The sequence below is a fragment of the Schistocerca nitens genome, chromosome 1, assembly GCF_023898315.1.
Source record: "Schistocerca nitens isolate TAMUIC-IGC-003100 chromosome 1, iqSchNite1.1, whole genome shotgun sequence".
NCBI lineage: Eukaryota > Metazoa > Arthropoda > Insecta > Orthoptera > Acrididae > Schistocerca > Schistocerca nitens.
In genome coordinates, this window is record NC_064614.1 from 427620234 (window position 1) to 427647920 (window position 27687).

General features: G+C 38.8%; 1 protein-coding gene across 2 annotated transcripts in view; it reads right to left on the bottom strand.

Annotated features, from left to right (window-relative positions):
- Nucleotides 1-27687, bottom strand: part of LOC126250618 (F-box only protein 21-like) — a 95818-nt gene that overhangs the window by 21059 nt on the left and 47072 nt on the right. The window contains exon 9 of one of the 2 annotated variants that reach the window (XM_049951574.1): nucleotides 10583-10639. The exons of the other annotated variant lie outside the window; for it this stretch is intronic. Coding sequence (XP_049807531.1) covers nucleotides 10583-10639 — 57 coding nt within the window. The remainder of the gene's footprint in view (nucleotides 1-10582; nucleotides 10640-27687) is intronic. 2 annotated transcript variants of the gene reach the window in all.

Here is a 27687-nt window from a genome sequence, read left to right on the forward strand (position 1 = left end):
ATGAGATCGGAAGTGTCGGTCAGCCAGGCCATGTGCCGTTGATCTAAACAGGTGATAGTCAGAGGGAGCAATGTCTGGAGAATACGGGGGTAAGGTAGGACTTCCCATTTTAATGTTTCCAAGTACATTTTGATGTCTTTCACAATGTGGGGTCGAGCACTGTCGTGCTGCAAAACCACTATCATACCTCTCACTGTATGGCAGCCATTTGTCTTTTAATGCTCTACTCAAATGCATTAATTGCATTTGATAACGAGAACCTGTGATTGTTTCACTTTGATTTAAATCCTCATAGTACACAATGCTGAACTGGTCCCACCAAATGCAGAGCATGATCTTTGAGCCGCAAATATTTGGTTTGGCCATCAAAGTGGAAGCATGGTCGGGATATCCCCATGATTTTTTGCATTTAGGGTTATCGTAATGAACCCATTTTTTAACCTCTGTCGCAATACGATGCAGAAATCCCTTCCGTTTTTGCCTCTGACGCAACTGTTCACAAACACGCAAACGCTGTTCAACGTCTCTTGGTTTCAGCTCACAAGGCACCCGTTCCTTCTTTCTGAATCATGCCCATAGCCTCGAGACATTTTGAAATGGCTTACTGTGTCACTCCCACTAATCGTGCCAATTCTTCTTGAGTTTGACCCATGTCTTCACTCAGCAATGTCTCCAATTCTGCACCTTCAAAAACATTCTCTCTTCCACCACTATGCCGGTCTACAGCGGTCATTTTTAACGTTCTTGCGTTGAAACCACTCACAACAAGTTCTTTCACTAATAGCATCCTTACCATAGGTACTTGAAAGCTTGTAAACTGACATTTTCAATCAAGAACAACTTTATCATGCAGACACAAATCGACTAATGTTTGAATGAGGTTATATTGACCGAGGTCCAAGCTAACTGCCTGACATCTGCGATCTGTTTCTTTTGACCACTACTTACCGTTGTGTCCACCTATCGGCAAACAGCGGAAGCAAGGTTGTACACCTTATAATATTGTCAATAAATGAATCTACTTAGAAAAAGTTAGTGTTTTTAAATTTCACTACTGGTTGTGATTTGATGACACGTTAACGGCAGACAGATTTGCAACTCCCAGAAACTGATGGTAGCAGATCTAGAGAGGATCACGCTGACATGGCATCGTATTTCTTAACTGTTGTCCATGTAACATGAGATTAGTCAATGTTGCAGTTTTTTATTATCAAAATATTGTATCTGCAATTTGTGCAGGTAAAGACCAAAATTTTGTGAGAAAATTTACTTGGAAGAAGCATTAGCAATTATACAACCACAAATAGCTTCAAAAATTACAGCTGACAGTGTATGGCACAGAAAGTAATGGACCAAGTCAAGACTAAAGATATGGCATAAAAATGGAACATAAATTAAATAATTAAAAATGTGTGCAGAAATACTTGTCACAAGAACCAAGCACAGTTACTGCCTGAAGATAATATAAAGAAATCCCCCCTTTTAGTTAGTATAAAGCTTTAAATGCAGAGTTACTGGAGTTGTGCTTCTGCAATGATTAATGTCAATGAGATTATGAGGCTACATGAGAGCTTTGTATTATATTATAGGACCTTTTTTCTGAACAATAATCTTTTACACATTGAAAGTGGAAGGAAGTATGGAAGCCAAATGTAATATTCTCAGAATAATTATTTTCCAAGACACAGAACTCGTAGTAGTTCAGCACTCTATCGTATTTACTATAAACAAGTTTTATCACAAGAAATACAAATAAGGACTAATGCATGAAAGCTGCTGCAGCATGTGTGGCCAACACTGGTGAAATGAAGTAGCCTTTATCCGAGAGGTTCCTTTTCTGTTTTTGATTTTGCAGTACCCAGGCACTTGAACACTACCAACAACTTGTAATAGCTTCAAACTAACAGATTTCTCCTAGAATAGAAATGATAAATTGCCCCGCTGATTAGTTTGTCTCCACCTTGAATTGGAATGAAATATATGGTTTTTTACTTTATTTTATTTTTTTTAATATGTGAAGTTTGCCTCAATAGTAAGAGGTGGAACAAATGAGAAGCACCATTTGTTACAGTATTCTGTTAGAACTGCGGAGGGGGAATCTACAAAATGTAACACAAGGTGAACAGCTTACAGATTCAGGTAAAATGTGTTTCTTCGCTTTTTCCCTTATATCGTTTAATGTGATTTCATCACAATTTCTTTACAAAACTGTACTGAACCAATAAGCCAACTATAAACTAGGTTGGTGTCACCAGAACCATCTAACTTTTAGTTGCAGAGACGACTTCGGAGTTAACTACGGGGCTGGACAAAAATATGTAAACTACCAAGAACACAACACATTACCGTGCCTAATATGGTGCAGAAAAACCAATGGCATTCAAAACAGCTAGAAGTTATCTCAGAATGATAAACACGGGTCCTGTATGACTTTCAAGGGAATCGTATGCCATTCTTCCTGCAAAGTAGTGGGAAGTTCAGGTAAAAATGGTAGAGATTGATAGCGATCATACACCCTTCTCTCCAAAGCAGATCAAAAAGGCTCAACAATACTGAGATCTGGTAACAGTAGTGACCAGAGGATATACAACATTTCATCCTTGTGCTCACAAAAATCGGTTCTGGATGATGCAAGTTTGTGAACAGGTGCCCTGTCATTTTAGAACACATCATCACCAATGGGGAAGAAGCATTATACAATGGGATGGACCTAATCAACCAAAATGGTCACATAATACTTGGAAGTAATTCAACCCTGCACAAATACGATGCACCAATCATCACCGAACCTCCGCCATGTTCCATCTTATGCTCTACACTCTTGACAGAATTTCAAATCAGTATGAAACAAGATTCATTCCATCAAATGACTTTCTGCCATTGCTCCATGGTCCAGCATTTGGTTTGGCACCACGTTTTCCATGTATGTGCATATGCATCAGTCCGAGTGGTTTTGAAATTCCAGCTCACACTGTAATTCCCGACTGGTAGAGTTCCCTTCATGTCGCTTTGGTGCCGAGAGGGTTCTTGAGTGAGACTTAGTTCTGCAGTGGCTTTTACAGTTGTATTCCCCCCTTATTTTTCACCACAATCCCCTTAAATAGCCATCTGACACTTATTGGATGACATTTTTCTGTTTTTCCTGTACATAGTATAAATCTTCAATACGGTGCCTCTTAATACATGAAACATTTTGGCTGCCTTGGTTACAGAAGCACTCACCATACAAGCACCAACAATTTCCCCACATTCGAATTTCATATTAACAGAATCTTCTGTCGGTTCTTGGTAGAACAACATTATAATAAATGAAAAGCACCAGTTTGCTTTTGTTCTACAAATGTCTGAGGATGGCCTTGTAAGCCAAAAACCAGTTTACAATAAAAGTAATATTGTAGAACAAAAGCAAACTGGTACATTTTAATTTGCTTAGCCCTGACATAATGCACTCACAACTACATAGAACACTGTTCTGACAATGACTGACACTTGCAACGTATTGAGGACATTTCACAGGTATCGTTCATGATTAAATACAACAACGCAACTTGCACGCTTCATCAGCAACTGCATGTGTGTTCTAGCATGCATTTCTTGCAGTGTTCCCATAGTTTTGTCAAACCCCTGTATTTAAAGCCCTTCAATTAAAGGTCTTGCAAAACTATTTTTACATCTTTGTTTGTAAAGTCTGATTGTGTACAAGCTATTGCACTTAAGAATTTCAATATTATGAAAACAAAGTAGCTATGTTTTGATACCCATTATCCCTCTCAGTCTCCCTACTATCTCTTGCTTCTAGTCCCTTTTCAGGCATCAGACAATGTAAGTACAACACTTACAAGCTTACATAACTTTGTTCCCTACAACTAATCTCCCCATTACTTTTGTTCACAGTAGTTTTAGGTGTGACAACCCCATCCCCACCTTTTCATACAAATCTTTCTCCGGCACTGTTTCCCAACCACATTTTCTCACTCTAACTCTCTGTTTATGGTGGCCAATATCTATGTTTTACTCCCCACATATTAATGCCACCATTGTTGTAATCTTTCTTTCCATGCAGGTACTCATTCTCAGATCTTAAATTCTGAAAACTGATCCTCCCATCAGATTTCCTACATATACCTTCAACCTATTTCTCTGAGGTTTAAGAGGGACACACTTTGGATTCAAATGTTTGCAATTAAGTATGGTATTCAAGCTTCTATCTATGGGTTTGTTTTAAATAAATTTCTGATGCCAGTAACTTGCCGCGGAGAAAATTTTATGGACAAGCCCATTATTTTCACATTTATAGGCCATTTCAAATACATAAAATAAAGGCTTCTATCAGTCCAATCATAAATTCAGTTTTTTACTCTTTGAACATTTACCTAACCCTACTTAACCTTGTGGCTTTCATGTTGGATTTTGTTTGTCACATTTGAAATAGTTATATTTAAGCACAATATTGCTTCCTGTTTACAGAATACAATGACGTTATGACAAAAGAATGTGTGTGTAAAACACTGATCATACAGACCTCTGCTATTTTAGAACAGATGTGAGCGCAGTTGCAAGTACCAAATGATTAAATGACAAAACTATTAGGTTGGTGAATAAGTTTGTAGCATTTTCTATTGGTTTAATAAACACAGCAAAACCAATAAAAGAGACTTAACAGTCATCATCAATATATTCTCCTTCACTATTTACAACAGTCTGCTGATACTGGGGTAACTTCTCAATTCTGCAACTGTGGAAATCACTTTGGTTTCAGGCGAAGAACTCATCAAGCCATGTTCAGAGCACATTTTCATCTAAAAACAAAGTTCCTTGAAACTTGTTTGATAGAGCGGAAAAGATGAAAATCTGAGGGCTCAAGATCAAGTGAGTAAATTGGGCATGGAATTACTCCGCAGCCCAACTTCCGTAAAGTGTTTTTTGTCAGTCTATTAGAATACAGGCAGGCATTATCGTGGAGTAGCGCCACTTTGCACAGTCCTCCTGGTGGTTGTCCTTGGATTGCATCTACAAGACATTTCAGTTGTTGACACCAAATTTCAGCAGTCACAGTTACACCTCAGAGAAGCAATTCGTAGTACAGCATACCGTCGCTGTTGTGCCAGATACATAACATTGTCTGTTGTACATGCATGCATGTCTTTGTACAGGGAGTTGCTGCTTTGTTTGGGCTCAACCATTCTTTTCTTTTCCTTACATTAAAGGTACCATTTTGTCAGCAGAGTAATTTATGGGCAGTTTCTGATTGGCACAATTTTTTGATACATTCAGCAAGCTACACGAGTTATACACATAAAGCTCAATACACAGAATGAAATAAAACAGTGTCCGTAATTGGCCATAGCAACACAAGATATTCACACAGCACGGAGGCATAGATTCTAAAATCCCACACCCCCACTAGAATTATGCCTGGTTCGACTCTTATAGCCGCTAGTCTCAAACAGGTCAATTGCTGCCCTGTTGTCACATGATAGTTTGACGGGGTCTTTTTTGGGGTTTGGTGGTACTTCATTGCATAGTCTTTGAAGCCATAGAGCCTCTTGACATGCTGAGGTCAGAGCCATATATTCTACCTCAGTTGTAGATAAGACCACTGTTGGCTGTTTCTTACACTGCCAAGATATCACTGCTCCTGAGATTTAAAGAGATATCCAGTTGTTGACTTCCTGTCTTCAGAATCTCTGGCCCAATCTGCGTCACAGTAAGCTACAATGCGGCAGTCCTCTGATTTAGAAAACATAAGTTTCATATCTTTAGTACCTTTTAGATATCTGAAGATTCTTTTGACTGCTTGCCAGTGCAGTATGCCTGGATTATTACAAAAACAGCTAACAATTCCTATTGGAAAGGCTAGGTCCGGCCTTGTTCCTAATTGTACATACATTAAACTATCTATTCATAGCTTCTTGCTCTTGTTGTGTTTTCGGACACACATCATGAGTGAGCATCTGATTACTGTCCAGTGTTGTACATATTGGTTTACAATCTTTCATATTAAATCTGTAGAGAATTTGTTCCATATCGTGTGTCTGATTCATCCACAAATAACCTTCTTTGCAGTTCCTAGTAATTCGGATGCCTGAACAGTTTGTAACTTCACCAAGATCTTTCAGCTTAAATTTTTCTCTGAGTTTGTTTTTAAAAGCATCTGTCTTGTGAACTGTTACTAAAAATGAACATATCATCCACATAAACAGCAACTATTAAAATGTCTGAACCTTGATTTTTATAATAGACACAAGGATCAGCTGTTGACCTTTTGAAGTTTAGATTCAATAGTGTGCCATCTAATTTCATGTTCCTTCAGCAACCACCTTATTTCAATCCATATACTGCCTTTTTCAGTCTTTTTACACCATTATCTTTCACTGTCTTTGTAACTGGATCTACTTCTGGAACTTTCACATAAATCTTTTCATGTAAGTCAACTTGTAAGAAAGCTGTGACAACATCAAAGTGATCAATGTCAAGATCATATTTAGCAGCCATAGCAAATAAATATCTTAATGAGTTATATTTATGACTGGCACATATGTTTCATCATAGTCCAGGCCTTGCTTCTGAGCACAACCTTTTATCACTAGCCGTGCTTTAGAGCATACAATGAGACCTTTCATATCTTTGTTTCTTTTAAATACCCATTTTGCTTTTAATGGCTTTTTATGTGTAGGTATTCCATGTGTGGTTCTCTTTGTGAGATTGTAACTCCTCTTGTATTGCCTTCAGCCAGTTTTCAGTATTGTCTGACATCATCGCTTCTTCCAATGTCAAAGGATCGCAGTCAGTTGACTGTTTAGACTGATAAGTTTTCAAAGTCATGCAGTTTCTCTGGCTTTGGAATTTTCGATGACCTTATTTGCTGCAGTTGCTCATTATCATTTATTGGATCGTCTGGACTTGTTTCGTCATTGCTGCTAGTATTCACTGAACTACTACTTGATGTTACACTCTCAGGTTCAGGTTCAATTTCTTCTAATTCAGTTGCAGTTACTTCATCTTGCTTTTTCTCTTTCAGTGGGAGAAACAGTCGACTTTGTTCCTTTGACTCAGTTCCCTCTTTACACTGTTTTGAAGTATCTTCATCAAAAATCAGATATCTCGTTTTTATGATTCTCTGACAGTTACGTTCAAAAAGTCTGTATGCTTTTGAATCTTCAAAGTATCCTTCTAAAATACACTCGACACTTCTTTTGCCCATTTCCTCTGTTCGCTCTTGGAATGTGAGCATATGCCTTACTTCCAAATATTCTAAGATGCTTACTATTCAGCTTCTTGTTTGTTCAATCTTTCTCAGGGGTCTTGTTCTTTAGTGCATCAGTCGAGGACCTCTTAATTAAATAAACTGCAATGGAGACTGCTTCTGCCCAGAATTTATTTGGCAAATTTTCTTCAAAGAGCAGGCATCTTGCTTTTTCTACTGTTGAACGGTTGTAACACTCAGCCACTCTGTTTTGTTCTGGTGTATATGGCGCTGTAGTCTGATGTTGGATTCATTCCTTTTTGAAAAATTTTATCAGATTATCATTTACATATTCTGTGCAATTATTGGGGCATAGAGTGCAGATCCTTTTTCCAGTTTGCTTTCTACTAGATTTTTGAAGTCTAGTATCGGTTGTGCTACTTTATGTTTATTTCTGAGGAAATATACAAATACTTTCCTGGAATAATCATAAATGAGAGTGAGGAAGTATTTGGCTCCTCCAACTGATCTAGTTTCCATCGGCCCACACAAATCTGAGTGAACTACCTAGAGAATTTCTGTGACTCTTGAGCTAGATCGTGGAAAAGGTGGTCTTGTTTGTTTTCCCTCTAAGCAAATTGCACAGGGTGTATTTATTGCTCCCTTGTATGAAATTCCACTAGCCAGGCCTTTACAAAGTGCATCCACAGCTTCAGAATGTAGATGACCTAGTCTTTTATGCCACAAGTCTGCACTATTAGCCTGCAATATGGATTTTGCCTCAAAAATTCGATCATATGGTTGGTCTAGTCAGTACATTCCGTTTGCTAATGGCGCATTAGCAACCATGAATCGTAAATATGACAACTTTGTTTGTCAAATAAAATTGAATGACCTTTTTCTACTATTTTACTGACAGACAGTAGATTTGTGCTTAGATGAGGTTCATATAGAATATCCTCTACTTTGATTCTAGCTTTCTTGTTACCAGTAAGAACATCTACAAATGAAGATCCTACACCTTTTAGGGGTGAGTTTTCATTATTTGCTATTAAAACTTGTGAGCCTGTCAATGCTTCAACACTACTTTCATTACAAGGACATTTAGACTCGTGCGCTGATGTGCCCGAGTCTGCGTACCATTCTGTCTGTGTATCTCTACCTGCAGCTACTGTTGTGAGAAATGTCTGGTAGCTGGCTGTCTTGGTCGAAGATTTTTCATTGTTTTTCTTCTTGCTGCAACAGTTTTTAGCCAGATGCCTGCACTTGTTGCAATAATAGCACCTGGGACCCTTTTTGAATATTACATCGCTTTTTTCCTTGTCGATTCGCAGAGCAGCATCACTAATCGATTGTTTATTACAAGCTTCATCGTTTATTTCAAGATTCATCGTTTATTTCTTGCAGTAATTTATTTTTTATGGAGTCTCCTGTGATCGGCAAATTTGAATTTTCTATGCTCATAACCATAGGCTTATATTCGTATGGTAATCCTGCAAGCAGAATTCACCCAATCCAATGTTCTTTAACTCCAAAATTCAAGCCATTTAATTTTTGTGACGTGGAAATTATCTTTGACACGTATTATTCTACTGACAAGCAATTCTCCAGTCTGGTTGACAGTAACATTTTTAATAACCCTACCCTTCTGAAGAGACCAGAATCTTCGTAGACTTTCTTTAGCTTGTCCCATGCTTCTTTTGCTGTAGATGTATCTTGCAAGTGAACATATATAAACGGATGGACAGAGAGTATAATTTTGGCTCTTGCTGTACAAATTTTAGTTCCATCCTGTACTTCACCACTGACACACCCCCACAATTGCTTGTGTTCTAAACATGTTCGCATAGTGAACTGCCAGGTACTGTAGTTTTCTCTTCCCATCAGCTTTTCAATCGTAGGCAATGAATTGGTATTTACTGGCACCATGATTTTAGCGATTACGTCGTTCCAAATTACCGCGCGCTGCTGCTAATTTTCCTGAGCCGGTGATCTCGTCATTTTTTAGAATATTACGCTGATTTATAATCCTGTTAGCAGAGCAATGTACGGGCAGTTTCTGATTGGAACAATTTATTAATACATTAAGGAAGCTACACAAATTACACACACAAAGCTCAATACACGGAATAAAATAAAACACAGCGTCCGCAGTTGCCCATAGCAACACAAAAGATATTCACACGCAAGGGAGGCATATTTTTCAAATCCCTCACATTTCTTGTCAATAGTAACAATACAGGATAGGAATGGTTGGTGGTGTTCACAAGCCAATTGATGATGAGGAAGCAAGGTGCACGTATGGTCGCCTACTGATTTTTGTAATTTTGGCTTAGAGCATGTGGTATCCATAACCATAATTTTTGAACCTTCCCCAGCACATGCAAACGTTGCATAGTGGTGGAATGATCACAGGTCATCACATTTGCCACTTTTTGAGTACACTGATGTGGATTATTATGGACTAACATGTTTAAACAATCTCCAACAAATCCTGTACATCTTCCAGAATGTGGAATGTCACTGATGTGAAAATGATCCCCCTCAAAATGAGGAAGTCATGCTCAAAGGCATTATCCCCATGCATGACGCAAATGTTTCTGACTGCCTCCAAAGCTGTCACCTCTCTATCGGACTCAAAGAGAAGAGTAAGTGGGAAATGTTCTGATTTCTCCACTTGAAACTTTTCTAATGTCCACAGCTTCACTTACTATCTCCAAATGACAAAAGGACAGTATGTGAACTCAAATAGCAACACTGTACTACAAATAAAAATGAGAATCTATCAATAAACCCACATCAACTGGAATACTAACATGCAAAACAGAAATGCTAAGAACTTATACACCAACCTAATATATTAAAAATAGGATATCAAATTTTTAATTTATATGACATAGTATACAAAGATACAAACACATGGAAACATATTGCTAACATAACTTTTCATATGCCATGATGCTAATAATAATAATAATAATAATAATAATAATAATAATAATAATAATAATACACAATATTTGTATTTATGGACTTCAACAACAAGACGAATCAATAAACATATGATGCAAATTAAAGAAAAATAATGAATTCAGTTCTATGTACAGTAAACTAAAAATACTTCAAATATCAATATAAAGAACACAAATTGCATTTTATTAAAAATGAGGAAGCAAAATAATGGTGAATCAAATCCTGTGAAACTAAAAAATTAAATCAGACCACTAACACACTGATTAAAATAATACCCCGAATACAGTGATAAAACAATCATCAGCTTTTGAGGACTATGTGGCATCCCGTCTATGATGTAATTTCTCAAATATAATCTTTTTTGAATGTAATCATGTTGGTAAAGGAAAAAAAGACAGTCTATATGCAATTGTTATTACTTGCCTTATTCTTGCCCCAGATGCAGTTTGCTTTGCATTTTGTCAAAGCATCATCAGTGGTCTGCAACAATTTTCATACTTTATTTTAAATGTTTCTTTCTAAAATTCTCATTAGAAGAAAACACAGTTCATGTTCGAAGCAATACTAGAAGTACATGCACTAGTCTATAAAGCCTCATTGTTTCAGTTGTGAATTGTTCTGGCTGCTTCCCAGTGTGCTTGCATGCATGCAGCTTCATTAATGAATATTCCAATGTTCCATGGCAATAACATACAAATATAGTACTAAAAGGTATTTACAACTATTTTTTTAAAAAAAGTTTTTCTACACCATTAATACTTACAAGCCAAATAGATGCATCATACTCGCTCCTATTCAACTCTACATCAACCAAGTTCTGAATGCTGTTGACAAACCAGCCTATCAGAATTGTTGCTGCAATTTACATTCTTTGAAAGTAATGTGTCATTTGTTTGGTGCTGTGTTGCGATAATGAGAGACCAGAGCTTGAGACATATGTTCAGAAACAATGGTGGCCACAGCAGTACAGTTCAGTACATGGGCATGTAGGTTATCAGGTTATCTGGTGAAGGTTGTCACGGCAACATTTAGTAGCCTCCAGTCAACTGCACATCATGAAATGCAGCAGAAATATCCAAATGCAAACTATGTTCATAATATTGTTTGTAGGATAATCTTCCAGCCATTGACACTGTGAATTAGGAAGTGTGTATCTGGGACAGTGGGCAGTGGGGAATCCAGAGCTGTTTAAAGAGGAGAAAGAATCAACTGATAGTAAGAACAGTCTTCAAACAGCATGAGGACGTTGAAAATTATTTTCTTACAAGAACTACCATAAGGGATGACAGAGTTCTACTTATTGTGAGTCAAAGTGAAAATGTAATCAACAGGACTGCAGAATGTTAATTCAAACGAATTCACACATACAACAAAAAATAGCAAATGATGCATAAAAAAGTTTCTCAGATTTTACTGCCATAGTGATTTTGAGACTTATATGGGGCGAGTCAATATGGCATTCAATCCTTATTGAAACAATCAATTTTGAGGTTTTAAGAGTAAGCTTCTCCATAATACACAGCACTTCTCTTTTATAGTAAGTTATTTGAGTTTATTCAGAATCTCCATAGCATTTGAGATGAGCAAACAAATTCATGGCGAAATGCACCAATTTTCTACAATTAATAATTAATTATAAGTTTATACAGCAGCCTGAAAAAGTTTAAAACTCAGGCAAGCTGGAGTAGGGGCAAAATTTTGTTTTACAAGCTAACCCTTCTGTCAGCCACAATGCCAATGTTACGTGACACTCAAAACTTTACCGAACTATCACCATCCTTACATTTATTAAAATTTACCACCATATTAAACCACCACCCAACAGAATTTCTTACTTAATACGCAGTCAATAGGACATGGGGTGTGCGCAGTTACAAGATGTAACACTGATGTCACAGCAAATGCTGCCACCGCTCAGCTGCCAGCCATAATTTATTGTGCTGTCATTACATTTTTGAGTGACTACGAAGTTGCTTAATGGATGCACCTGCATCCACTGTCTGTTGGAAATCATGTAATCATACAATAATTAGTATATCTGCCTATTTGTGCAGCAAAATATATTACATTTATTTATGTTGAGGGTCAACTGCCAATCCCTGCACCAAGCATCGATCCTTCACAAGTCTTCCTGTATTCTGCTGCAGTTTTCTAGCATTGAGACTTCTCTGTATATCACAGCATCATCCATAACATATGATTAAGTGTAGAGTTATGCTACCATTATCAGTACATTGGACAGGGAACTCTTGTGTTAACCACTGAAGATACTGAAAAAAGTTAGAAATTAAATATCATGTTACTCCTAAGATCAATAAGATGAAACCAAAATTGATAAATGCTTATAAATGTGCAGATTCATTTTCAGTTGCAAACATTTGTGTCTGCTCAACACATATTGCTGATTTGGTTCATGAAAGGTGTTTACTCTTCAAACTGTTGACTCTTCTTTGAAATCCAAGTTAGGGGGTAGAGCAAAATATTCGGGCACAAAAGCGAAGTTAACATACAGAAATAGGAGACATTTTACAGGTAAATGAAGCACCTGACAAAAAATGTTAAGCACTCAGGTGGCAGCCGCACCCGCACCCGCAAATATGGTGGTAAATCTAAATAAATATCTAAATAAATAATTAAATACTCTTACATGTGACAACCAAGTGAGTCACACAAAACTTAACGCCTCTTCAAATTCTTAAAAGCTAATTTATGTCCCCTACATGCCAGTCAGGCACATTACGCATTCAGAATCTCTGACTATAACTGTGCACGTCAACTTTTACTGTGTGTTAGCTGCAACAGAGATATTTTTCCCCTGTGGAAACTTAGGGACACATTTGCAGATGTTCAGCCCTTCCATCATGTGCAAGTGCTGCCAACTGCAGGCATCGCTATGAAAACATCAGCAGCGCACAGCAGTTCATGACCACCAGAATACATGGTTCACCACAGTCCACCTGGTACTGTTATTGTCTTTTGCATGGTAATTATTGAATGAGCATTTTATTTATTACAATAGAGAATATTTTATAATTAATTATTTAGTCCATAACATGAAGCCAAGTGTGCAAAGTATACTATGAAAATGGGTACATATTTTTGTATAAACCTTGCATCAAAATAAAGGGTTAAGAAACATGACCAGAAGGGGTGTTTGCATAAAATTTAAAACTGAAGTTTTTGTGCCAACCTCTTGAGTGTCAGCTGAAGTTTATAAGTTGTGGTCACAAGGTTAGAGAAAGAGCAGAAGAATAAATATCACCCACTTACAAAGGAAACTTAACAGGACTCTTCACACTGGAGGAAACACTATTAAAAGCAACAATGAAAATGATATCACTTTAAATATTTCAGTGAGAGCACCATTCTCTTCATATAAAATTATCTGAGAAGCTATTCAGCATCTATTACATCACTCACTTCATAAAGGAAGGACAGAAGTAAAACAAGGAGATGTCCACAAAAAATCCGATTGCAGAGCCGAGGTATCATACCTCTAAGTGGTGTCACACACACACTATAGATAACAAACACTTATATATTTACTGAGGAAGAGAGATCCCTCTCTACCCACCTCCCATAGGATTTCTATGGATTAGGAATACAGTTGCAGTAGCACCCCATAGTGAGTTCAATCAAAGAAGGGGGAAAAAACTGTTTTTGTACAGGCTAGGCAAGTTTTAACTTCCATACGAAGAACGGGCAACAATGTTCACATGCCTTACAAAGTGAGTCAGGCCACAGCAGATGTGAAAGATCCAGTAACTGAATGCAGGAGGAAGAATATTGAGAACAGTTGACTGAGTATGGGCGACAGCTGTGTCCATGAAGCTTGGCCAGTTACTACTACACCTCCACCTTGCTACACAAATCTTTGATAATAGACAACAACATTACCCTTAAAAACCATAAAGCTTCTCCTAATTTTTACTTAGAAACAATAAATTTCAATAGGATCACAAGATAGGTTAAATGAGTTGGAAGAGGAATTAAGAAAGATCAAATGAGACGTGACAAAGGTGATCAAATTTCATTAGAAGCAGAACATATTTTATTACAGAGAAACGGAGTAGAAAGAAATTTCATATCTATAGCTTGTTGCAGAAAAATAAATTATGAAGGATACATAGCAGACCCTGTTGAGACTTCAGGCACAACAGTAAGACTTGTTCTAAATATATATAATATGGGCTGACAACCAGGAATGATGGTCTGGGGGGTCATTTCTTTTCATAGCAGGATCACTTTGGTTCTCATCAGCAGCACTCTTGGTATATTTACGACATTCTACACGCTGTTTTGTTGCTCTTCATTACAAGCCAGACAGGGCTTACACTTCAGCAAAATAGTGCCAGCTCACACATGGCATGGGTTTCTACTGCTTGTCTTTTTGCTTGCTAATGGGCAGGGGCTTCCAAACCAACTCAAGATTTTGACAATCTAACATGTCAATTGGAGATAACTTGGCACAACATCCCTCACGAGAACATCCAACGATGATCAATCAATGCCAAATCGAATAACGACTTATATTAGGGCAGACGCGGACTCAATTTGTGAAGCTCTCTCACTTGAATAAATTGTCCAATATTTCTAAAACATTAATCATTTTCTTGTCTCTTCATGTAGAGCACTACCCATTTGCATCCCATTTGGATAATTCCTTCATGGTGCCTTTTTTTCCCGTGGAAATTATTCAACATGTTCACATTCTGGTAAAGATGTAGAAGGTACACTCAAAGAGTTACAGAAACTGAAATGACAGGAAATCCCACTACAAGATGTCTGGGTGAAAACCAAAAGAAAAATTCTTCAGATAGATACATGGAATACAATATTGGAAGTGACTGTGGTTATATGACAGTAGAATTTTTGGGACCAAAATGATCTATAAAAACACACAATACAGGAATTTTACTAGATGTGCCTGTCCTGAATCACTTTTAGCACTTCAAGTTATCACAGATAACTTTTTTTATTTTGCACATGGCAATCCATAAATCTATAACAAGTGGTCCCAGCACTGGTTGCATGACCATCTCAGAAAAAAAATTGATGTTAGTTGTGTGAATTGCCTCACGTTTGGTTAATTCAAAAATATTTATAAGATTTTTTATTGGTTATCATTTAGAAACAGCAGCTACTTTTGCTTCAGCCACAAACATTCTTTCACATTTACAATCATCTGCTGTTTTTAAATTATTCAGTAATGGGTTGCCCCAGTTCAGATAAGAAGCATTTAGTTCAGTCCACATAGACTATAAATTAAAACCAAGCTCACGTAGCTGGAAGTATTCCATAATATATTTCTAATGGCTCAAAATTACTGGTCGCAAATTAAAGTAACGCAACTTTTGAATAGTATTTCTCCAAAGAAGGAATAATTGCTCAGCAGTAATATTTTCTGTGCTATAACATTACACAGTATAGTTACTTTTTATAAAGTACCAATGGTGAGAAGCTTACACTTAAAAAGATATACTTTTTTAAATAACAGAGTTATTGAATTTTTTCGTTCTCTGGTCTGCAATTCCTTTGTTTAGGGCACCAGATAAAAATCTGAAAATTACACACTTAATAAACCTTTATGTTATCAAACTTTGGTATAAATTTCAACTTTGAGATTCAATGAGAAGTTATGAAAAGAAATTACCGGTACGAGTCGAAAATTTGTTTCTTAATATCTGCAATATCTGGGCTAATGAATACAGCGTATCAGTTACATAATTCAAATATATCTATGATAATTTTCTTAAAAAATAAGCCAACTACTTACATTGTCTTGTTCTTATATTATTTGTTTTTACCACATTGTTTATTGAACAACAGAGGAATATCTTCACTCAGTTTCGTCGTTAGGTTAAAAGTTCGCCCAGTTACAGCTGTATATTCCATGGGAGAAAACTTCTAGAGTACATTGTAACAAGCATCCAGACTTGATACTACTATTCCACATTTTTAAACAAGGTCCTAGGTCCTGGTGGGTGGTAAATTGTAACACGCACATCTTTGTTTTATGCAATCAATATTATCAACTTGGCAATCCACCACTGTTCACCACAAACACAAACCACTATGTCTTCTTTTTTTGAATTGTCAGTGGTACAAGTTTTCACATTGTGGAAGTTCACTGTCAGGGGATGTTGATGTGAACTAACACTTGGACGAGTTGTGTGACAGGTATAAAACAATGCAAAGATCGGGTGCCTTTAATCTTCTAACAAGTGTTCAACATCTTCTCCAAGGAACTGGCATAAAGTTCTTGTATTTCCTTATATTTTCCCTGTTCTTTACAGAATTCAAACATTTATTTAGGTGTAAGATCCAGTTCTCACAGGTCCGCTGCAGACTAGCTTTCAAGCTTTCGTGACAGCTTGCTTCATTGTACATGTGACACTATCTCGCACATTCTTCCCATGACATGATGCAAAAAAAGTGCCATTCTGCATCAAGTCCACGATCTTCTTTGTGAAAGGAAGTGTGTTTGTATTTGCAGCACCACCAGGGAAGTAATAAGTTTTTTTATGGAAGGAGGATGGTACTGTTTTGCGTAGTTTGTCAATTGCAGTTGAAAAGCAAGCACCACTGTAGCGTTGTGTTCAAGGTAGTCACTTATGACACTTTATCTTTATAACAGAACAAATGGATGAGCTGTGGTCCATTTGTTTACCCAGTGCTGCCCTTAAACTTCATCTCTGAAGTCTTAAGAACTAAGCATTCATCAACTGAAAAGGCTTGCTTTTCTCTTTCAGAAATTTACCTTGAGTTTTGGTAATAAAATGATACATTTTCAGGTTTACAAGGTTAGCTACCAACACTTCATGAAACTCTTCTTGTGGTTTTGTAATTGTCCCAATTTCCATTCTGTCTTGTGTCACCCATTGTTTGTATTCTATATTGTCAGGCAGCAAATCGTCTTCTTCCAATTCTTCCAACATGTCAAGTAAACCTTGTTTGGACAATCCTGTCATTTTTCCATGATCATACAATTGTAACTATCAATACTGCAAACCACAACTTCCAAAAGGTCTTTATAGTCAACTACAAGATTAGCCTCATCTATCATCAACTTTACATTATGGTGATAGAAACAAATGCAAACATTACAGGTGTCAGATGCCCCCGCAACAATACACCATTACAGTCTCAACTTGCAAAATTTTAACCTTCCAATATTATTGTCAGAATTTTCTTTTTTGAATTCAGTGAATAGTTCATTTAAATTACACAATATTAACCTCTTTTGTGTCTGAATCTTAGTACAATTTTCTTTCACAGAAAATCTTTTTTGCCAGGAATCAGACGTCGGTTATTGTCATCTTCATAAAACCTAATAACCTTTTTGGACATCTTTTCATTTATGAAATTAGATGCATATTTCTTTTGTAATGCAGGTAAAATTCCCAGCTCTTTTACTAATTACATTGTTAATTTAATCAAACATTCTGACATATTAAATTCATCACTAACTTTTGCTCGACTCCAACAATTTGGTAACAAATCTTAACTTTATCCTCTTTCTTTGAAAGACAACCTTTAATTTTTAGCTTTTCCATCAAACCATCATATTTGGTCAGAGAATTTTTAGAACTTCCATTTGGTTTAGTGCAACTTTGCTTTTGATAGCAGTTATCACTTTCTAAATTTTTGCATTCAATGCAAAAAGTATTTTCTGTGCTGAGTCTTCTAATTTTAGTAGCAGGCCATATACTAGGATTTCACAAGCTAAGTCCACTTTTTTATAGTCTCTGATGAGTTGAAAAATTCATCTAAATATCACCAACCCTTTCTTTGTTAAAGACAAAGATCTCAGAATAACATGTTGGACACAATGACTTTCCTAGTATTACATTGATAAAAGGGATTTTATTTTTAGAACACTGATCAAACATTATTTCTCTCAGACCTTTTGTAATAGGCTTCTTATGTTTCTGAAAAGGGTCCAAGCAAGACTGGTCAAATACGTGCTGAAATTAAAATATTTAATTTCATGGTATCTGCAAGCTGAGATGACCTCTGAGACAACTCTTACATAAACCAACACATTCCTCTTCAGAGTACTCTTCAATTAAAGTGGAGTCTTTAGGACACACTCCATTCACTCTTTTATGGCAAGTTTCACTAATACAAACACCAGGACCTCGAGACTCCATTATTAAACAGTACACTTCAAGAGCACATTGTTAACTGAGTGTGAGTGAACAGTTGTTGGAGGAAGGGGGAGACAACACACAGAGGATTGTTTCAACACCTATTCATACTTTAATTTCATGTGTTTTTTCATGCATTTAAATTATGTAATTGATATACTCTATTACATTAGTCTAGATGTGGCATATATTAAGAAATGTGTTTTTTTGTGTGTGTGTTTTTGGTAACTTGCCACTGAATCTCAAAGACGAAATTTATTCTGAAGTCTGAAAATTACACACTTAATATACTGTTATGATATCAGATTTTTTTTTTGTTCCCTAACAAAGATATTGCTGGGCAAAGAATGAAAAAATTCAAAAAATCCATTTTTGAAAATACACTCCTGGAAATGGAAAAAAGAACACATTGACACCGGTGTGTCAGACCCACCATACTTGCTCCGGACACTGCGAGAGGGCTGTACAAGCAATGATCACACACACGGCACAGCGGACACACCAGGAACCGCGGTGTTGGCCGTCGAATGGCGCTAGCTGCGCAGCATTTGTGCACCGCCGCCGTCAGTGTCAGCCAGTTTGCCGTGGCATACGGAGCTCCATCGCGGTCTTTAACACTGGTAGCATGCCGCGACAGCGTGGACGTGAACTGTATGTGCAGTTGACGGACTTTGAGCGAGGGCGTATAGTGGGCATGCGGGAGGCCGGGTGGACGTACCGCCGAATTGCTCAACACGTGGGGCGTGAGGTCTCCACAGTATATCGATGTTGTCGCCAGTGGTCGGCGGAAGGTGCACGTGCCCGTCGACCTGGGACCGGACCGCAGCGACGCACGGATGCACGCCAAGACCGTAGGATCCTACGCAGTGCCGTAGGGGACCGCACCGCCACTTCCCAGCAAATTAGGGACACTGTTGCTCTTGGGGTATCGGCAAGGACCATTTGCAACCGTCTCCATGAAGCTGGGCTACGGTCCCGCACACCGTTAGGCCGTCTTCCGCTCACGCCCCAACATCGTGCAGCCCGCCTCCAGTGGTGTCGCGACAGGCGTGAATGGAGGGACGAATGGAGACGTGTCGTCTTCAGCGATGAGAGTCGCTTCTGCCTTTGTGCCAATGATGGTCGTATGCGTGTTTGGCGCCGTGCAGGTGAGCGCCACAATCAGGACTGCATACGACCGAGGCACACAGGGCCAACACCCGGCATCATGGTGTGGGGAGCGATCTCCTACACTGGCCGTACACCACTGGTGATCGTCGAGGGGACACTGAATAGTGCACGGTACATCCAAACCGTCATCGAACCCATCGTTCTACCATTCCTAGACCGGCAAGGGAACTTGCTGTTCCAACAGGACAATGCACGTCCGCATGTATCCCGTGCCACCCAACGTGCTCTAGAAGGTGTAAGTCAACTACCCTGGCCAGCAAGATCTCCGGATCTGTCCCCCATTGAGCATGTTTGGGACTGGATGAAGCGTCGTCTCACGCGGTCTGCACGTCCAGCACGAACGCTGGTCCAACTGAGGCGCCAGGTGGAAATGGCATGGCAAGCCGTTCCACAGGACTACATCCAGCATCTCTACGATCGTCTCCATGGGAGAATAGCAGCCTGCATGGCTGCGAAAGGTGGATATACACTGTACTAGTGCCGACATTGTGCAAGCTCTGTTGCCTGTGTCTATGTGCCTGTGGTTCTGTCAGTGTGATCATGTGATGTATCTGACCCCAGGAATGTGTCAATAAAGTTTCCCCTTCCTGGGACAATGAATTCACGGTGTTCTTATTTCAATTTCCAGGAGTGTACTTTTTTTTTTATGTAAGCTTCTCACCATTGATACTGTATAGAAAGCAACTATACCATTTAGTGTAAAGGCACAAAAAGTTTCAGGCTGGGAAATTACTCCTCATTGGAAAAATACTGCTAAAAAATTGCATTTTTTAAAAATTCTGTGACCATTAACTGTACCGTTAAAAATATATCAAGGAATACATTCAGCTAGGCGACCATGGTTTTAATTTGTAGTCCAGTGTGTTGAACTAAAGACTTCTTATTTGAAAGGCCTGGGGGCAATCCATTACTGAATAATTTAAAAAACTGCAGATGCTTGAAATGCAAAAACCCACTTGCAGCCCGAAACAAAAATGGCAGCTGTTTCTAAATGATAAACAATTAACCCCCCTCTCCCTCCCTCCCTCCCTTTCCACCTCCTCCGAAAAACCCCCCTCCCTCTCTGTCCACCTCCTCCAAACCACACTCTCTATCCACCTCCTCCAATGGCTCAACGTTTTTTTTAAGTTGTACCTCCTCAATTATGTGTTGTGCAACGATATAATTTTGTGGGTATGTTCAGCATTGTGCCTGATGCGGCAGTTTTACTGTACCATAAGCAAAAATGCGGTAAGAGAAACGCTTTTTTTCCTTTAATCATTGTGTGGGAGTCTTCAGTGAGGAAAAGTTATGTAAAGTTTTGAAATTATGTGTAAAAGTTTTTGCAAGTCACTAAGTGCTCTCATTCTCAAATATTAGATGAAAAAATCTGGGTATTCCCGCATCTTGGGCTACACTTGTTTTCCACCTCCAACCTAACACCTTTGACTGGAAGGGTGGTTCTTTCCAGACAGCAAGTGATACATTTACCAAGTTTAGGTGAAATCAGGCCAGTGGTATAGGAGGAGATGTGCAGCACAAAAAACACACACACACACACACACACACACACACACACACACACACACGCACGCTTATATTATGTATGTATTATCTGACAGGATATAAGGAGGATATAAGATGAACATCAACAAAAGCAAAATGAGGATAATGGAATGTAGCCAAATTAAGTCGGGTGATGCTGAGGGAATTAGATTAGGAAATGAGACACTCAAAGTAGTAAAGGAGTTTTGCTATTTGGGGAGCAAAATAACTGATGATGGTCAAAGTAGAGAGGATATAAAATGTAGATTGACAATGGCAAGCAAAGCGTCTCTGAAGAAGAGAAATTTGTTAACATCGAGTATAGATTTAAGTGTCAGGAAGTCGTTTCTGAAAGTATTTGTATGGAGTGTAGCCATGTATGGAAGTGAAACATGGACGATAAATAGTTTGGACAAGAAGAGAATAGAAGCTTTTGAAATGTGGTGCTACAGAAGAATGCTGAAGATTAGATGGGTAGATCACAACTAATGTGGAGGTATTTAATAGAATTGGGGGGAGAAGAGGAGTTTGTGGCACAACTTGACTAGAATAAGGGATCAGTTGGTAGGACATGTTCTGAGGCATCAAGAGATCACGAATTTAGCATTGGAGGGCAGCGTGGAGGGTAAAAATCGTAGAGGGAGGCCAAGAGATGAATACACCAAGCAGATTCAGAAGGATGTAGGTTGCAGTAGGTACTGGGAGATGAAGCTTGCACAGGACAGAGTAGCACGGAGAGCTGCATCAAACCAGTCTCAGGACTGAAGACAACAACAACAACATCTGACAGTCCAAAAATTTGACAAAATTACCCAAAAACTGGAAAGCATTGTTGGTAAACAAAGCGTATGAGAAAACACTTCTCAAAAATGTGAAATAAAAAAAGAAGTTTAGAAGTCCACGCATGTACTGCCAGTTCATTGTGTCCAACAGGCACAATATTTCATGATCGGACCTCTTCCTATTATCAGGCGCACTATGTTTTCACCCCAGGAGGTCTTGTATCCCCTTTGCCTGTGGGCTACTCTGTATGCAGTCTATGCCTGAGAGCCCGTGAAAGTGGCTGAAGAAGCAAGAGCATCTGCATCTGCAGTTGGCGACTCCCAGTAGGACATCCCAGCTAGGGTATCATGGATTTGGGTACTCAATCTGCTCTCTCCACCAGCTCAGTGAGTTTGCTGAGTGTATTTGTAATTAGATCAAGTGCTGGTTCTTTCTGGGACTACAGTTGCAGTCCCAGTTCATGAGATTGTTCCTGGTACATACTTTGATGGCCTCTAATGACATTGTCCCAGTATTTCCACGCTGGTGCTGAAGTCCAGGATCATTCTTCTTCCACTGCCTCAGACAAACAATGTTATGCAAGTGATGATTTGTCGGGATACATCAACTGAGTGGGTCATTAGTGTTCTCCACTGCAATTTTCGATGGTGCACATTATTTGCACAACATGTGTGTTGCCTCACTGGCAGAGAATCTGGTATACCACACCTTCCATAAACAAATGTAATCTTTCACTTTCCTCAATTACACTCGTGTTATATTAGGTGGGCAGAAGACAGATCTTACTCAGGGCTCTTTCAGTACATGTGCGAGTTTACCTAATAGCACACCAGTGTGCAATATAAAAGCAGTGACTGCCTCTTTCTCCATAACTTTGTCCATCTCCACAGGTTGCACTGTAGTGGTTGGCATAGAGCATACTAATCTGCCACGCACACACTGTGTACTAATATTTTGGCAGCACATTCCTCTGCAAAAGTTGATGGCAGCTGTCTGGACGCTAATACATCTCAGTGTGCGTTCGTTTTGAAATACACTGCGACTTTAAATGCCATCTGCTCTTCACACTTGACACTATGTTCAGAACAGTGCTCTTCCTCTGCTTCAGTCTCCATAATTAATCTGATGTTGGGGAGTATAGGGTAAATAAATCTGATGTTGGGGAGTATAGGGTAAATAAATCTGATGTTGGGGAGTATAGGGTATAGGTGCATGAGGAAGTCACCGAGTTTACCTCTTCCATAGGGCCAGATGAATATGCCATCTGCAGAATGGAAAAAGCACCTAAGTTTATATTTGGACGAATTCTGGGCTTATTCCTGCAAGTATGCCATATATACATTCATAACCATGGGTTGCCCATTGTGACTACCTCCATTTGTTCATAGCATTCTCAATTAGTGTTTTCTGCTGCACAGTAATTTTATTACCATCAACCCCTCTAGTGTCAACCACTCTTTTTTCCTATTTTTGATGCTACTTACAGACAATGTGAGCTGCATTTTCACTGAAAATAATATAACTCTCAACTAAGGGATTGCTTCCTGTTACTTTGTTTCTGTTAACATCCGCAGTCACTGATGAAACATACTTTAAGCATCAGTCAACTCAACCCAGTTCTCAACCATATTAAAAGCAGACACAAACTAACATTCACACACATTCCAGTAGATACTGAGCACCATACTGGATTATTTTGTTATTTATTTGCATTTAAACATTTTTTAATTTTTTTAAAAAGGAATTTTAGGATTGGAAAATGTTAAGTGCATACATTATAAAGGTTCATTCTCATAAATTTAATAGAAAATATTCCATTAATCCCCTGATATAAAATTTTATCAGCCCATGCACAATATTATCAGTTATTAATGAACTAATAAAATAGTCCTGATAAATATAATAAGCATGGTTTACAACTCCGCAAAATTTCTAAGTAATATCATAGTTCTAGAAATTTACAGCATATTTTAAAATTCCCTTTTATCCATAGAAACAGGAATACTTAGTTTTCTTTCTATTTGGTGATAGTCAATACGACTCTCATTCACTGTCTCAGTATATCTGAACTGGAATCTTGAACAAGTTCTAGGAGTAATATGTGTGTAGCACACAGAGGCTCTGGAGGGCACTAACTGAATCTGAACATAATACACAATTGAGAAGCCTGAGGTGTCCGATGTACTGGGTGGCCCGATAGAGGACAGAAAGCACAGCAGTCAAAAATGGTGCACTGTTCTTGAAGAAAGTATCTAAAATGTTTATTGCTAATGACAAAGGTGCATTCAACACCATGGCCAGTCTCAGAGCCATCAGTGTAGACAAAGGTGCTGTCTGCAAATTGCGTGCAAAGTTTGAGAATCTTTCAGCGATTTAAGTCAAGTCTACATTAGTGTTCCTTGGAAGAAAATTAAGTCCAACCTCTGCACACAGGCAAAGTGATGAAGGGGTCTCATCCTTCAGGAACATGGTAGATAATGTGAGGTTAAGCTTCTGAAGCAGTAACCAAACAGGAGGCAGCAAAGATGCTGCACTTACTATGTACTGGCATTCAGGAAGTTATCAAGAAAGTGCGCACAGGATGGGTGGTTGAGCATACAGCACAGATGGTACACATGTCTGCTAAGGAGAAGATTAAGTCGGTATGACAGTGGTAGTTTGGCAGCGTGTGGATAGAGACTCATAACCGGGATAGTGTAGAAACTTCCCATGGCCAGTCAAATGTGTCGATGGTGGATTGCATTGAGATGGCATAAAATAGGCAGTCATGCCAATGAGTAAACGAGACAACTATAGTCCATTTTTGATTGGACAAGGGATTGGTACAAGCGGAGGATGATTTTCTGATCTGCATCTCAAGAAGTACAGTTTGAAACATGTAGATATTCAGAGATCAGGTACAGCGTGCTACCAGATAACAGATGTGGCAGGACCAACGGAGTTTTCTATTGAACATCAGCTCCAAGACTTGTGTGGTTTTGATGAAGAGAAGAGCAATAGAACTAAGGCATAGGGGCAGTGACAGAAACTTCTTCCACCACCGTACGTCACAACAGTGCCAGAGGCACCTAGTTCTCCTAAATAAAAGTGTTCAACAAAACCGAACTCACGCGTACCTTTAAAACCTGTCTTTTAAAAAAATCCCAGATAAAATGGGGAAGCCAGATCTGAAGTCCCACATGTGCATTGTTCAAAGAATGCCCACCCTACGACATATCTTAAGTCTTCTTCAAATCAAAAAACACAGCTACAGTCTGGCACTTGCAGCAGAAACTTTTTAATAATATGGGTTGACAGGGGAACAAGATGATCAACTGTAGAGCACTGCTTATGAAATCCACATTGTGCATTTGTTAGCAAATTCTAAGACTCAAGCTACCATACCAGCCAACCATCGATCATGCGTTCCATCACCCTGTCAGATTTCAGCTGCATACTACCACAGGGTTCTGAGGCTGGAGGAGCCTGTTCCATTATTTCTTCAGAGGTATCAGTAACCTCCCTGGGTCAGGTCAGCTGACTCCACACTGCAGAATCTGTTGGTGAATAGCACCTGTGAAATGTAGATCAGCCACACAGAGGTGTTGTGCGGTGTCATTGTTGCAGAGGACCTCAGAGTGGGAGAAGGGGAAGAACTTTTGTCTTTTCAACTTCTTAGTACCTTCGCATTTGTCAGATGTGGACCCAGACGCCTTTGAGGTGCACTAAAAGTCATTTCAGGAGTATTCCTTTCTGAATTTCCATTCTTCTGGTCATGTCACAAGTGACTTCAACAGTGTGGGTGAAGGTTTTATGGTGTGTTGACCAACTGTAGTGGGCAGAGGTAGTGACATCACCTCAGCACGACACGATTTCACAACTGTTGCATTGAACTGGAAGTCACAAGTTTGCACAGTCATATCTTTCATGGATCGTGATGTAATAACAACGGTACTGTAACTGCCAGACAGTGGTATACAAGGCTTTCGGCTAGCTAACATTTAATGAGCAACATTGATGGGTACCTTTTCCTTCACCTGGATCTTCTGAGCAGTTCACTAATCAAGGTTCACGGGATGAAGCAGCATGTTGAGGGAGGTTTGCAATCTCCCTCATGAACATCCCTTTCACAAGTTACTCATTTGGCCAAGTTTTTACAGGACATGCAAGTGTGGTTACACACAGTCACTGGTAGCAACAAATTGGGTTCGGTATGTAGGGTCTGATGATGAATTCATAGCCCAAGGTCCACTTGCTCAAACGCTAGGAAACGGATGCGGGTGGGCACTAATTCCGCATACACCTTCTTCGAAGCGTGATGGACTGTGTTTACACCCTGATCGAGATAACGTCGCATGTCTCCCTCTATCATAACATTACGTAGTTGAGTGTATATGACACCACCTGAAGAATCCAGTGTTCAATGAGCCTCTATACGAACAGCATATCCACAGAAGAATGTAGCTTTAAGTCGTTTTTGGGCTTGAAAAGCACTGTGTCTCTAGAATCAAAGTTGCACTGAGCAAGCAAGTGCAAGACTTTAATGCACCTGCAACTGTATCCACAACTTTCTAAATAATGAACTGGTTCACTGTAGAAAAGTTCTGGCCTCCCCCTACGCATAACATCGTAAGGTATCCAGGTGCAACTGGGAGATTCGCTGTGTCTCTGGCCCCATTTCATTTCCATTTATTAGATGGAATCCCCCATGACTGACAGCATCTCTAATGGTGTACTCCTTCCTTCCGGAGGGGGGGGGGGGGAGGGCGGGGCACACAGAGGGGAGCACACCAGCCTTAAGTGACTGTTCGCACCTAAGATCACACTTTCCATACTCCAAACACAGGGACCAATCAGTGATCGGGAAGATAAGAGCTCAGGCAATCACCCTCCCCTGGTCTTGGCTTAATGACAACAATGACTTTTGCCGCAGAACGAAATCAGTAACCAGTGCTACTGTTCTGCCAGAACAGCTGTTCTGCCTTGTTGATCCTGTACTGGATTACCATTTCAATCTGTGACTACTTTCAATAACATGAAAAAATATTTTTGTTGTGATATTTTGCTAAGCTGAAAATCTTAGAAACATTATTTTGTATTTTAGTGCAGTTTGAAAGGGCTCAGCTGAGAAAAGTTAGACACACTACTTTTTTGTTGTTGGCAACAGAGTTAGAAATCATCAACACAATATGTTCCATGCTTCATTGCAAAGTCAAAGGGTAGACCTTATTACTCAGCTAGAAGCCAACAGTGGTGGCTAGTAGCTAATTGTGTTGGTATAAACACAAGGGTACACAGTGGTTGAATCTAGACCTGCAGGTCAGTTCTAGATGCTTCTATGGTAACTTACACATGACAAATCTCATTTTTTTAATTTGCCCACTTTCAAGTAATCTTGCAATATTTAATACACCATTTTTGCATATAAAAATAAAGGAATCTAAGTTTGATGGTTTACATCTATTCTGGTAGGTATTTATGTTTTATGGGTCATAATAAAGCATCCCGCAGTGTGTGTTGAGGGACTGTAATCATTCCGCTTTGGCTGTATCAAAACTTTTATTTTTTATTACATCACAATTTCAATTTCAACATTTGGTCATCATCAGGTGGTCTGGAAGCAATCAATCCCGCAAAACACGAAGTTTACAAATTTGACCATAAAGAAAAATAAGAATTTATAATAACTTATGTGGGTCAATTGTATTCACTTAACAACAAATTTCTCATGTACGGCAACATGGTACCAAACATTATAAAAACAACATATGGTGGTATAAATCCCTCCATTCTTCTGAACACCATGCCAGAGCACATATTACGTAAGGTTAAAAAGTGACAAAAAACACTTGACATAATGATAAAACCAATGTTCACAATAGACACATAAAACAAGTCCCATGTAACCAGTATGGTGGAAGA